The 13,837-nt window shown below is 44.0% G+C and overlaps 1 protein-coding gene across 2 annotated transcripts in view; it reads left to right on the forward strand.

The window, feature by feature from the left end:
• The window catches only part of ANTXRL (ANTXR like), a 56,938-nt gene that overhangs the window by 33,527 nt on the left and 9,574 nt on the right, over positions 1-13,837 (forward strand). For both annotated transcript variants that reach the window (XM_077183117.1, XM_054637440.2), the window contains 3 exons: positions 203-301; positions 1,334-1,501; positions 2,615-2,695. In XM_077183117.1, the coding sequence (XP_077039232.1) occupies positions 203-301; positions 1,334-1,501; positions 2,615-2,695 (348 nt within the window). The remainder of the gene's footprint in view (positions 1-202; positions 302-1,333; positions 1,502-2,614; positions 2,696-13,837) is intronic.

The raw sequence follows: 13,837 nt of genomic DNA on the forward strand, positions 1-13,837 counted from the left end.
AGAGGAATAGGCAATCCTGTCTGGCTTCCCTAGTTAAAATTGCAGCTGCAGAGACAAGAGACTTTCTTGGTTTTTGTCAGCAAATAAGCACAATATACAAAGTCAGATATCCAAGGATTGGACCATAGGATGTTCAGCTGTTTTCCACAGTTTATGTTTTTTATGTGAGAGCAGCATTAATATCTCCCTGTGTTTCCCACAGGACTCAGATGATGAAGATGGATTGCCAAAGAAGAAGTGGCCAACCGTGGATGCATCTTATTATGGAGGCCGAGGTGTTGGTGGGATTAAGAGGATGGAGGTATTTGGCTTATTCTTTTGTGTTATAAACCCCAGCACATTTAATTGAAAACTGTTCCACTGTGTTTTCATGTGATTCTTGAAGAGGACCGGAGTCCAGGATTTAATCAGGGCTTGTGTACCTAATTCACACCTGCTGTCCAAGTAACAGGCAGCAAGCTGCTATCATTTGCATGAATAATTAAATTAATCTAGCATTAAGAGACAGAGAAAATTTGCAGGTTTAGAAATGAGATAAGCACCAAAAGAAGTTTTAATCTCATGAGTCAGTGCAGTTTGGTGTAATTGCAACCAATTCTCTTGTCAGAGGAAATTCAGGCAAAGCTACTCTGGTTTTATATTTGAGGGTGCTGTCTGTGCAGTGCCTGGTTTCTGTGGAAGGGAAGGCTTCTCAGCAACTTCCTGCAGGACTGCAGATGAAGTATTGCATCTTAATATCCTTAACCATTTTCCTTGGAAGAATCTTATCATTGATGCTGAGAATGTATGCTGACTGACACCATGGATCATACATTGTTCTTGAATGTAGAGTCACCTTTCTGTTTGAGCTAAGTCAGACAACAAAACCACGTATTAAGATATTAGATATTGGGAAAAATTTCTTCACTGAAAAGGTGATTAGGAGTTGGAGCAGGCTGTCTGGGGAAGTGGTCTAATCACCATCCCTGGAAGTGTTGAAAAGATGTGTGGATATGGCACTTGAGATATGGTTTAGTGGTGCTGGGTTAACTCAGTCATCTTAGAGCTCCTACCAACCTTGATGATTCTCACCTGCCCCAGATGCTGTGAATTCCCACAACGCCTTAGATTGCTGACATGTGAAAAGGCTGGTAGTTCCAGCAGTTTTTGAATGAGACTGTTTTATTCTTAAGTGTGTATTTCTGATTATGGTAGGAGTTTGGTGCTTTCATAAATTTGCCTTGATTCTGGTAGCACTTGGTCATCTGATGGGAACTGGATTAATACCTGTGGGAACCACCTTCTGGTGGGGACTGCTGAAGTGTCTCCTTACAGTGTGCTCTCCTGACATCAGGTACGATGGGGAGACAAGGGGTCAACGGAGGAAGGAGCAAAATTGGAGAAACCCAAAAATGCTATTATTAAGTTGCCAGAACAGGAGTATGAGCCGTGGGAACCCAAGCCAAAGAAGCCCCATGTGAGAAAACCACCTTCCCAGCGAAAATGGTACACTCCAATCAAGGTAATGTGTCTGAGCCTCCATTTTAGCAGTCTCTTGTGTCACGTAAGATCCTGTATCCCACTTTCTTAGCACAGCCTTTCTTTCAGCAGAGCTGAGAGAGCCTATTTAGAAAAGTGGCCATTAATTCTCACCTTTGCCTGGTTTTGGAATGTGTATTTCACTTGGCACTGTGTTGCCATAATTTTTTGAGAAGATTAGAGGGCCCAAGCAGAGATCTTCCTTTCCTCAGCTCACACTGTCTTTTCAGGTTCTCTTGCCTGGGCTGCCACAGCAGATCTCTTGAACCCTAGGGAGGGCAGATGCTGTTTTCTGCCATCTCAAGGCAGCATAGAAGAGGATCAGATAAAGGGCACTGTCCTTGCTTTGACTGCATTGTGGCTAAGGGCTTGGGTTGGGATGCAGATCTGTTTCCCCTTAGTTCAACCACAAGACAGTGTTTGGTTTTTGGGCAAGTCACTCAGTCTCCCCATATTTTCATCCTCAATTCTCCCATGTCATTATAATATCTGGTGTTTCAATGTCTTTTAATGTATGTATCCTCACACAACCCTAAAGGCAGGGAAGAGCTGTAACCTCTGCTTGCAGAGAAGGAAGCTGGAGGGCTAGCACAGTCAAGGCTGCAGCATACCCTGCTCATCCCAGGAATCTATGGCCATGTCCCAAAACAGTGCTTTGTGGGATGAGTTCCCCCTTCCCCTGCTTACTCACAGATCAATTGAACAGTGCTTGAATGTTTCTGGAAAGCATCTGTGAGTTTTAAAGCCTGCCTGGGCAGGTATTCTTCTGGCTGTTTATCCATGCTTCAGTTCTCTTCCCATCTGTACTGTACTTTTGTTCTGCCTTTTGTAACACTTAGATGAGTGCTTTAAAGTAACACCTGTCTAATTGTGCCTCTTTAAGGGAGTTGTTCACATTAATCTACTCTCATCCTCACTGCATATTTGGTATTGCCCCACTGGGGTTCTTCTGGTTGTCCAGATAAAGTGTACAGGACCAGTGTGTGTGCAGACAGATTAATGCAGAAAAGCTGTACCAACCCATCTGCTGTTGAATCTCATGCTATTTTTACCACATTTCTTGGTCATATCTTGTCTCCTTTTTTTTTAATTGCAGGGTAAACTTGATGCACTGTGGGCTTTGGTTCGACGAGGCTATGACCAAGTCTCTCTTATGAGACCACAGCCAGGGGATAAGGTAAGGCATCTCAAAAGCACTGGCATCACTCCTCTGGAAGTAGCAGCAATGCTCTTCTCTCACAATCAGCCCATCTCTTTTATTTTCGTAAGCTTGTCTCTTTTCACAATGCCCTAAAGCTAAAAACTAAACATTTTTAATGTTTCTTGGATTTAATAATGGAGTTCAATGATTATTGCAAAATCATAAACTGTACAGATGATGAATAAACAAATCATAGCAAGGTTAATGGAGAACAAGTTGGTTGAATTGTGTGCAGACACATTTCTCAGTCATCTCCTACACATAGGCAAGGAGTATGTCCTGCCTTGGTGAAATCTATTGCCCAAAAGTAGGTCAGGAGTAGACTCCTCCTGGGAGGCAGCAGGGAGTTTGTGCTTTTCAGAGCCACAAAGATGTCTGTGTACTGTCCCTGGGTCACTGGCAATAGCTTGGTTCAGAGCTCTCACAGTTTGTGTGAGCCTGGCACTGTTATGGTTGTCTCTGTTTTGTTATTCTGAGGGGACAACTCCCTAAGAATTGAGTGCTGCTGCTTTAAGCTGTTTTACCATCAAGGTTTTGCTTTCTGCAATGGTTCTGTGTAACATGAGAGCTAAGCAGACACAACAGCATCTCTCTCTCCCCCGTGGGCAGAGTCCATACATTTCATCACCCTGGCTCTCAGGTGAGGGGATTATAGAGTTACAGCAATAGGGTTCATAAAGTGCTTTTTTGGGGATAGGACTGGTGCAGATGCCCAGGCTTGTTTGCCTGGGTAGTTTTCACACCTAATGACAGACTTTAAAAGTAGCTCTAATTTGCATCAGCTAGGGCAGTAAGTTGCATGTCTCATGCTTTTGACAAAATATTATGCCATTTGTCTAGTCATTAACCAAACATGCTGCATCAGTATTTAAAGTTTAATCTCATCCATTTTAATTTTGGCACATAAAGAAACCAAGAGAACAAACCCAGCTTCTCATACTACTTTTTAAAATGGTCTTAAATGTTTCACTAAGCTGCATTTTCAAGGCAGCTGCGCTTGAGACACCTTATTTACTTTTTAAGCACGATCTAGAGCTTCTGAATAGGCTCTTTAGGTCCAGCTGTATTTTGATAGCACTAACATTGTATAATATGAATCTGTCCTCTGCCTTTCACTCTCTTGGCTGGGACATTTCTATCAGTGCAGAGCACAACAGAGCCTCTGTTAGCCAGCATGGTCAAGAAACGTGCAGGGGGCTGGCTCAGAACAGGGATCCTCAGTTCCTGGCCTTCCAGCTCTGCTGTGGGGAGAACAAGGGGCTGAAAAGAGGCAATGTAAAACATCAAGCTGAAGGATTATTGTATCAGGGATAACATAAGAAAAATCAAATGTACATCTGGGAAATAGGGTGGAAAGAATCCTATTGAGCCAGATCCAGTGGAATCATAGAATCATCTCTGTTCTCTGGCCTGTGAAATTAACTAAGGCTGAAGAATATTGAAAGTGAAACAAGAATACAACTAGACAGCCTTCTGCTGTTAAAGAAAAAAACATCACAGGCCTGTGTCTCATGGAGAGAACCTAGCACAGAAAGGAACAAGTTTATTATTTATTCTTTGAGTAACATCTCTAGTAGCAGTCTCTCAGTGGATAACTGACTCCTTGTAAGCTGGGTTTTTGCAGGGGGATGTGTATAAATCCACCTGTACGTGCAGGTCAGTAAATGTGAGCACACACACAGGTGCACACTCATCATGGTGGGTGAAGAGCTGGGAGGGAGCATGGGCAGCACAGAGCTCTGGCAGCCCCGGGAGCAAGGGCACAGCTCTGCCCCAGCCCAGGCAGGACGAGGTGACTCCTTGGCCAGCTGTGCTGGCAGCAGGCAGGGCATTTATTGTGGAGCTGGGGAGATGGTGTTCTTCCAGGCTCTGCCATCCACAGGCCAAGGAGTCTAGGGTGATCTTGGAGTGAGAGGTTGCTTTGGCTTGTGTGGTTTTGAGGGATTGGGGTGAGGGAACAGGGGAAAGAGTTCTTGGTGGGGTCTAAGTGCACCCTTTTTTTAATTTTAAGGTCATTTCATAGCTGTCCATCCATCTAGTTTTCTTCCTTCATCATGGTCCTGTTGCCATTCCCCATCCTGCTCTTTTCCTTACCTGTGCCCTGCTTGGTCTCCTGCCCTAGACATTGCCTTCCATTTCCTTCTGTGGTTTCTTCCTGGTTTTCTCTCTCAGTTCATGTCTGCATGCCCTTTCCCTTGATGAGACAGGCTGATTCCCTGCACTCCTGTCTTTGGGAGCAGTGGTTGGTCCCCAGGTTAGCCCTGTCCTCTCACACTGCAGGACCTGAGCTGCTGGTAGCATCGTGCTCTGGGCTGTGGCCTTGCTGCAGAGCTGAAGCTCTGAGAGTTCCCTTGCCCTGGCTCATGTCTTCCATGAACTTATCAAGAAATGGATCTCAGGATGGATGATTCATCAGTATTAGGCAGGATTGTACTAATAGAACTGTATTAATCCTAGTGAAAATCACAGTAGCTTTCTGGAACTGCCTATTTAGAGAAAACCATGCAGGCACGAGCTCTGGTGCTCCTTCTCCTGAGTGCCCACAGTGTTTTGCTTGGCTCTTACAGACAGCTCCTCCTCTTGGTCTCTTTTCAAGAGTGTATCATTCATATCATAGCACCAGCACTGAAATGTTTTAGTTTGGCAAGTTCCTCAGTAAAGGGTCACAGGATCCCTCTCACTTGACTTCCTCAGGTCACCTCTAGCAGGAATTTCTGTTGCACCAGGATGGGACAACAAGGGATAAACACACTTAGCTCTACCCCATCATTAGCAGCTAGGCTGTTATTTGTGGCATGGAGTTTTGCTGAGCTCTCAGACAGCATCAGCAGAGGAGAGAAGTGATAAAAAAGGACTTGTGGCTCTGTGGTGGGTTGCTGGGCCTTCTGCCTTGCTGGGATGTACAAAGGTGAAGCCTTTATAGGCATTTGTGCTGCTGCCACAGTGGTGGATCCCTTAGAGCTAGGCTTTCTTCCCATCCTTGCTCAGAAATCTGTGTCTTACAGGACCAGCAGTCACTCTTCTGGCCCAAGAAAGGGACTGACAGCTCTGAGGTGGGGACACTGCTCATCCAGCCACAGGAGTATCTCACTGTCCACATGGCCAGATTGGGCTCTGTTTTGTTCAAGGTGTTCAGATTTTCTTGAAGACTTTCCCATCACTGTGTTGGTGATGTGTGTCCTCCTGAGCTTGGTCCTGAGCTTGCAGCAGCTGCTGTGAAGGTTGGAGTTTGGGAAATATTAATCTGGCTATCTTGAAATATTTCATACAAACAAACCCCAGTAGCTGGCAGGGCAGGTTGTCAATACCCTGTGTTGAGGGTGAGTTTCAAGCTTTGCCTTGGCCTCATGGTTCAGAAGGGGAGTATTCCCAATGGCAGCAGGTAAACACTGAAAGCCCCAGTGTAAGCAGAGAGGAAGGGGAGGTGCTTTCCAATGGTCTGTTAGTTGCTGCTTTCAGCAATTCCATTCCAGTTTGCCTCTCAGCATGTACTGATTGATGCAGGAAATTCTTAGAGGCTCGGTTTGCCAAAGTCCTTGACTAAAAACCCAACATTTTTCCCCTCAGGCAGAATTGATCATTTACTTTAAAGACTTAAAATGTGATCTCATTATTTTCACTGAAAATTTTGTAGCTGCAACAGGGAGTGTAGACTGGATTTTGCAGTCACCATCCCCTTGTATACCCCTGGGACTTTACTTAGTAAAAAGCAATGCCTTAGTGGTACTACCCTGTGGTTGGTATGTGTAAAGCCCTTTCCTGGGGAACAGGACTAGAAGCAGGCTGCTGTGCAGCCAAGTATGTCACAAACTATGAGCTGCTTGTCATTGTAGACACCAGAACTTCTGGGTCCTTTCAAGTTCTCACCCTTGAGTTACGATGTGACTTGGAACATGGCAGAGAAGCTGGAACTTTAAACAGCAGCCTTTGAAATTAGGAATATGTGGGTTCCTTATTCTATGCATCCCTTTCAGAGTGATCACTCTTAGTCTGATAGGTTTGTTAAAGCTCAGAAGGTCTGATTACCCTCAAATTTTGTGTGATTACTTGTAACGCTGACCATGACATCTATGTGCCTTAGTTTTCCTAACAACAAAAATAATCATGAGAACACAGATTTACCTTCCTTACAGCTGTGAGGTTTAGTGTTCTGCCAGGCATTTGGGACACCAAGCTTATGGATTATTAATGACTAATAATTACTCTCTGGCTGCTACTTACAGGTGGTCAGCAGCCCACGGAGATGGCAGCACCCACCTGTCATGCCACGCTGGCTGCCCACGTGCTGCTGCTATTTGCAGCTTATTCCAATTACTTCTCTTCCAGACCCAGTCATGGCTTTTAATAGGCTTCCCTGCCTCTTGCTTGGAGATGTGTTGTAATCACCCGTGCAACAACTGGCAGAGCCACAGGGGGGGCTGGAAAGGCAGCACCAAGCTCCTGCAGACTGTAGTTATCAGTGGCTGCTGCCTGGTCCTGGGGCTTTCCTCCCTTTGCTTTTCACCTTTATAAGCTGCTGAAAAATTAAAGAGATGAAGACATTGCCTGCCACAGTAGGTGATCTCACTTTGTCACTTTTAATGAAAATGTGACGCATTTAGCTCCCATTTTGCTACTTTTTCTTTTTTTAAAGGACATAGGCATCTCTAATATTTATTCCTGCTTTAGCAGACATGGCATGGGGGACAAAAGCTCCCTTTCTGTGGTGTGGGACCAATGTCCTAATGCACAGTTCCCAGGACATGTTGAGAGCTGCAGCTGGAAACATGTAATCAGTGACTAATGAATTTCCTGTCCTACAAGAAGCTCATATACTGCATTACCCCTCACTTGTGCCAGGACTGTGTTATTCCTGTTGTGGAAGAGGAATTCACAGACTTTGGGGATGGATGCTGCCTGTCTGCACCCAGGTCATACCAGCAGCCTGTCCATGTCTTTGGCAGCCAGAGGCATGCTCAGGAGCAAGAGGCTCTTGTGAAGGATGAGTGCAAGTCCAGGGCTGGTGTCACTTGGCACACAACAGGGTGAGGAAGGGTTGGCCTCGTGGTTAAGGCAGTGGCTGTAGCTTACATAAGTTACTGCACTTCTGTTGAACTGCAGTTGTACAGTGAATAAGTGAGGTGAAGAGTAAATTCTAGGAGCTGAGACTGTGTTCCTACTGGTACTTTGAGCACTTAATAGAGAGACTGTTAGGTAGAGAGAGGACTCTTCTGCTAGTCTTAAAACATATGTGCCACTTTTCTATTTTTCTGACATTTATGATAAAGGAATAGCTTCATCAAGTCTGATTCTCAGGGCTTTTTTATATAGGGAACATGTCTTTGGGATAAGGCCTGGTGACTTAATCCCTCATTAACTGCAGCTCTGACATGTCTGCATGGGGGGAACAGGCTCTTGTGTTATCACAGTTTTCCAGGCATCGCTTCACTGATGCTCCACAATCCTAGAGCATGTCCAGGGGCCTGACTTGAAGCCTGGAGGCTGCCTTGGGCCTTAGCAGTACTGCCACAGGGCAGTACTGATGGCACACCTCTTTTGAGAGGAAAAGTGCACCAATGTACATGTGGTTCCTTGCTAGGACAGTGTGTACAGATCCACAGTTTACACATGGACAGGTACGTTGCAGCCAATAAATGTGTTTATTTGTTTCTCAGCAGCACCCTTGGGTCAATGCTGAGCATCATCTGACTGTTTCAGTTGATTTGCTGGGAGCTGTGCATCCCTCATTGTCTTTGAGTTGGGTAACACTGCAGAAAGTAACCTCCCCAGCCTTCCTTAGCTCTCTGCTTACATTGCATACTTCCAGTAATTATACAGAATGTGTAATGGTGCGACCTTCTGATTGTGTTTGAGCTGCAGATACTGTGTAAAAGGATGTATTCCTACTATTATTCACACTAAAATTATTGTACAGAGCAATAAGTAAAATTCAAAATCTATTGCCTTATTACTTTCCTCAGAGGAGCTGTAGTTCCAGATGTCTCTGTTCTTGTAGAAACTATTGTGATTCGTGTTGTGGTACTACCAAATCACAGTCTCCCACTATACAAGTAACAAAAAGTCACTAGACAGCAAGAAGAGCTTAGTTCTATGTATATTAGGTCTTAAGATGAACCTAATCTTGCTTGGAACATTCCAGCTTTATGTGCCAGTTTTAGTCTCAGATAGGAGCAACAGGACTGTAAATGCCTTGTGCTTTCTGTGGCAACACTGGGGTTTCTACAGCAGATAGAAAAAATCATTCAGGTTGGTTGTTTTGTTTTTCAGTTTTTTTGCTGTGTGAATAAATCCCTACTTTCCTACTCCTTTAGGAATTTAATTGCCCTAGAAGACAGATCAGTCTTCATTGGCTTATTAAGGAGTGGGATATACAGAAACTTTGAAGCCAGGCCTAACAAGAGCAGTGTCCCTTCTTGTAGTGCTGGTGGCCAGGCACTCTGAGTTGAGCTTTGAAAAATTATAGGAGGTGTATTTGGGGTTCTTTCTACTGCTGGGGGACAGGCCACTGACTGCTGAGGTGAGAGCAGGGTGTAGAATAGAGCTCCTAGGAGAGAGCTGGCAATGGGGTGCTCATGGAAAAGAGAAGGATGCACAGCTGGTACTTGAGAGCTTCACAGGGAAAACATGGCAGGGATCTATTTGCAAAGTGTTAGTAGTAGGTCTCTAGCATGCCTGAAATGGGACAGAGTTCCATGTCAGAACTTTGGTACTTGAGTTGCTTTTCTAGGGTGTTCATTCTTAGAGTGAGGTGGTTGTGTCCCAAGCCAATCTGCCATTCAGTTTAACACAGGAGCTCTCTCAGGAGAAGAGGCTTTCTGTGCTTTGTCAATGTCCAGCACTGATGATGAATTGTATGAGTCCCATCCCAGAAAAAGAAAATCCATGTGAGATAAGCACAGGGAAAGCTGAGAAGTGTGGATTTACCATCTGCTTGCTCTAGGTAGCAGTAGAGCCATTTAAGGGCCAGTTACCCAGAGAAGCATTGGTGATAGTTGTATCTGTTTCCAGACTCTACACAAAGAGGCAGCCTGAGTGGTGGGCCAGGATCTTACATTTTTGGCTGAGGCAAGGAAAAGTAAGAACCATTTCCACCAGGAATCTCTGAGTTTCCATCATTATTCTATACCTTAGTCAGGTGAATAACATTGTGTACACAATAATCCCAGCTTGCTCTTGAGAGACAGTCAAATAATTCACTCAGGAAAGCATGATGACACTTAATTGCAGTTTGAGCAAGATCAGTTATGGTCCTTTGTGGCCTAATTTGCTACTCCCAGCAAGCCACCAATACCTCAAGGCTGAGGCTGTTGCACCCAGCAAATGTTTGTTGCCTTTGTTGCTGTGCTCCAAAGCCCTCCCCATTCTAGGGGAGGGACACATGCAAAGTCCTCTTCCCTGAAAACAAGCAAAGGAAAGAGGAAAATCTTTTGCAAAGCAACCACTGTTGTGTTTTTTTCTTGAACCACATTTTAGTCTGGTCAGCATTCAAGTCTGGAAATGTGTGGTGCTGTGGTTAAAACAAGGGATGTGAGTCACAAGTCCTCAACTTGTAAATACCATTTTTTCCCCCTGCATAACCTTGAGTAGATGACATGACCTGCCAGAGGCTCTCCTTGCTTCCTCTACTCTGGGACCCTCATCCATAAAAGCTGTCAGGAGAGGGGAAGGCAGTAAAACACATTTGAGTGCAGGTTTAGGTTAGGATATTTTTCTGAGGTTTGGGTGGGATTTGGTCTGGTCATACTTTGAGATTCATACTGAATGTAAGGTGTACCTGATAGACCTTGGTTATGTCCAGTGTTACTCTTCTGTTCCCTTTGTCACTTCTGCTTTTTTAGGGCTGAGAATCAACAGGCTTTGTTATGGATCTGCACTGTGCATTAGCTCAGCCACAGCCTTAGCAAGATCCAAGACATGTGATGTTTTGTGCATTCCTGCAAGATATCTTGTGACTCTGGCCATTCCTTCAGGAGATGTCTGTAGCCCATTGCTGCATTTCCTTGCAGAGGCACGGCTGGAAGCAGCATGCAATTTCCTGCTGAATGGAGTGTGATGCTTATTATTTGAATAGCCCTGTCTTCAGTACTGGGGTGGGCTCTTCATGTCTCTTTCCTTGTGTGCCTAAGCTGAAAAAGTGGTATCAGGCATGAGAGAGCTGGTTGGTAGGTTTGTGTTCAGCAAAGTTTATTTTGGTGAAGGGTACTGGTCCTAGCTTAAAAGTCTGGTTTCCTTGGCTGAGCTATTCCTCCCTCAGATTCCTCATTACTGTCCACTTTCTCCAGTGGTAAATTGGAAGTAGCCCCCTTGTCTTCAGTGTATTCCTGCACTGGTTTCCCACCTAACTGAACAGACTGCTCCCAGCAGACCCACCCCTTGTTTCAAGCAGTGCTGTGCACAGCTGGGACTGTGAACTGGGGAACAGTGTCTGCAGATGTGTGTCTGGGAAAACTGTCAGTACTTGATTGTATTCAACTTCAGTATTTTCAGTATTCTGATAAAAGAAGCTACAGTAGCCTGGGATAGTGCAGCTGTTAATCTTACTGCAAAACAGCTCCTGTTTTAATTGCCTGGTAGAATTGAACACAGTTTTCCCTATTACTGTCTTTATTTTGATTTTAAACTGTTCCTTTAGATGGTCTGGAAATGTTTTTTCATGTTAGTAGAATTAGCTGAAGTTGAAAATATACCCCTGAAAAAGTTTCAATATTTTCAATTTTTGTTTTGAAACACCTTTTCTGTGTGAAACTCAAAGATGATTTGAAGTGAACAACACATGTTTCAAGCCTAAATTAAACTTACTTTGACTTACTTGTTTTACCTGAAAAGTTAAGACTTTTGGTTGCTATTGACTTTTCCTTAGGCCAGCAAGTGAACCGAAAGATGACTTTTATTGCTGCTGTTATGTGCAATACATGCCATGGGTCTGTTTGTGAGTTTGTCCTGGCAACCTATCTCCCTTGGTCCTGGGGGATCCCTGGATGGGATTATCACACATTTAGTGTCAAAAGAAGAGCTCAGCGCTCTCTCATCCCTTCCCCACCCCATAAATCCTATTTTCTCAGCTATTTGGCCCCCACAGCCAGGGTGTCTGAGGCATACTGGACTTTGAAGGATTTTTTTTTTTTCCTCCCAGCTTATATACAAACAAGGCTGGTCCCACTTTGCCTCTATGAGAGGGGCTCAGGGATCTTGAGCTTTTTGGGCAGCAATGCAGCCATGCCTCAGCCAAGACAATAGGTTTTGTCCTGAATGTGTCAGCAGCCCAAGGAATAGCTTAGCTGTGTGTCACTGTCACCATGTGCCCAGCTCCTGGCCCATGTGCAGGATCTCATCCTTTGGGAGTCAGAGTTTGTGAGGCAGGGATTAACTTCTGTGCTGTGTCTCCTGTGCTGCTCCTGTGAGCCAGGCTTTTGTGGGTGGTTTAGTTTGGTTGCTAAAAGGAGAAAAAGCAGATATTTACTCATAAGAGGGTTTTTGTGGACTTTGTGAAGGATTCACACGTGCCTCAGCTGCTTTTAAATATCACTGCCCCTTCCTGGGTCAGGATATGTATCCTGTTTGAAGCTGGGTTACCTCCCACATCCTAAAGCTCAGCCTAATTCCTTTTGCAATGAGCAGCACTGTGGGTGAGCCCAGTTGGTCACACCTCTTGGTAGCATCACCTTGCTCATGCTGGTGCTGTAAACAGAGCTTGCTGCTGCTGCTAGGATCATCCTTGTGCATTTGCATTTTCATTTTGTAATTCTGTTTGAGTTTATCTGATGTGCCTGAGGGCATTACAGGGTCCTGACTGTTACAGTGAGTGATTCACAGCCCACAGTGCAGTGATTTCCCTCCCCTGCAATAACTCCATCCTAGAAGGGAGGGAGCAAAAGTGACAGGAGCTTCCTTAGGAAGAGGCCAGATAATACACTGGGAAAAGAATGGGCTGAGCTTATTTTCCTTTTTAAATGCAACACAAAAGGAAATGATTATATTCTCATTGCTGGACACTGTCACTTTACTGGACCTTAGCTACAAAAGCCTCTTCTCTTCAGTCAACCCCATTTTCTCTTATCTCTTCATAATTTTGGATTACCATCATTATAGGTGTCAGTCCTGAGCTGCCAAATAGCTTCCCAGAAAATTTTTATTTACAAGAGAGGACTTATTAAACTGGAATATATGTATGAGAGTCAGGTTATTGCACAAACAAATATTTTAACGTGATGATATTTAATGTTTTGATTTGAACCCTGATAACCTGAAGTGGCTTCATATAAAAATTAAAGACAATTTCATAAAATAATTGTTAATGATTAATGAAATAACCACCATACAATTAATTTTGATGATTATAATTTAATCATTAAATAATATAATTAGAAAATAATTATAAATTGCATATTTATTAACCTGAAAATGTGGTCAGTCACCTAACTGGTAATATGGGAATTTCTGGCACTTCCAATACTTTATTTTTTCAACACAAAAATGATATCTGAGTCCCAAATAAGAGCAGGAGTTAGTAAAAGTAACTTCTATGTGCCTGAAAACCAGGCAGCCCTGGGTTTTACGTGACAAACTGTTTCAGCAGCTCACTAATTTCTAGCCTGCCTGCTGCAGGGTAATCAGTGCAATTCCCAGGAAATCCATGAAGGTTTTAATGAGCCATGACATGTTGAGTGCACAGTCAGCGTGAAGCAGTGCAGTGTGAGGAAGCTTTTGGCAAAGGCTGATTTGGCAAAGGCAGCTCATAGATCCTGAGGAGCCAGCTGCTAATCCTGACACTTGCCCAGGGAACTCAAATATTGGGAACTCTGTACCACCTTGCTTCATCACTTTCACCGTACAGGTGTTGTATCCATAATCTACCTCTGATAAATGAGTTTCCCCTAGTGGCTGGTTTAGGATATTCTGTGTAGGAGTTTCTGCTAGAACACTGGTTCTTTATTAGAAGACAGGGTAGTCCCTGATTTTGCCACAATTCAATTTTTCCAAAAGTCACTGATCTTTAATGGTGTCTGTCTCATTGTTTTCTGGGTTTGTGAATCAAAGCCTTCACTTAGCTAAAGTAATTGTGACTTTTTGTTTATGCTCCCTCTTGTGGTTTTGTAAGTAGCATAGAATCTGATTCTA

The sequence above is a fragment of the Agelaius phoeniceus genome, chromosome 9 (assembly GCF_051311805.1).
Source record: "Agelaius phoeniceus isolate bAgePho1 chromosome 9, bAgePho1.hap1, whole genome shotgun sequence".
In the NCBI taxonomy this organism is placed as follows: domain Eukaryota; kingdom Metazoa; phylum Chordata; class Aves; order Passeriformes; family Icteridae; genus Agelaius; species Agelaius phoeniceus.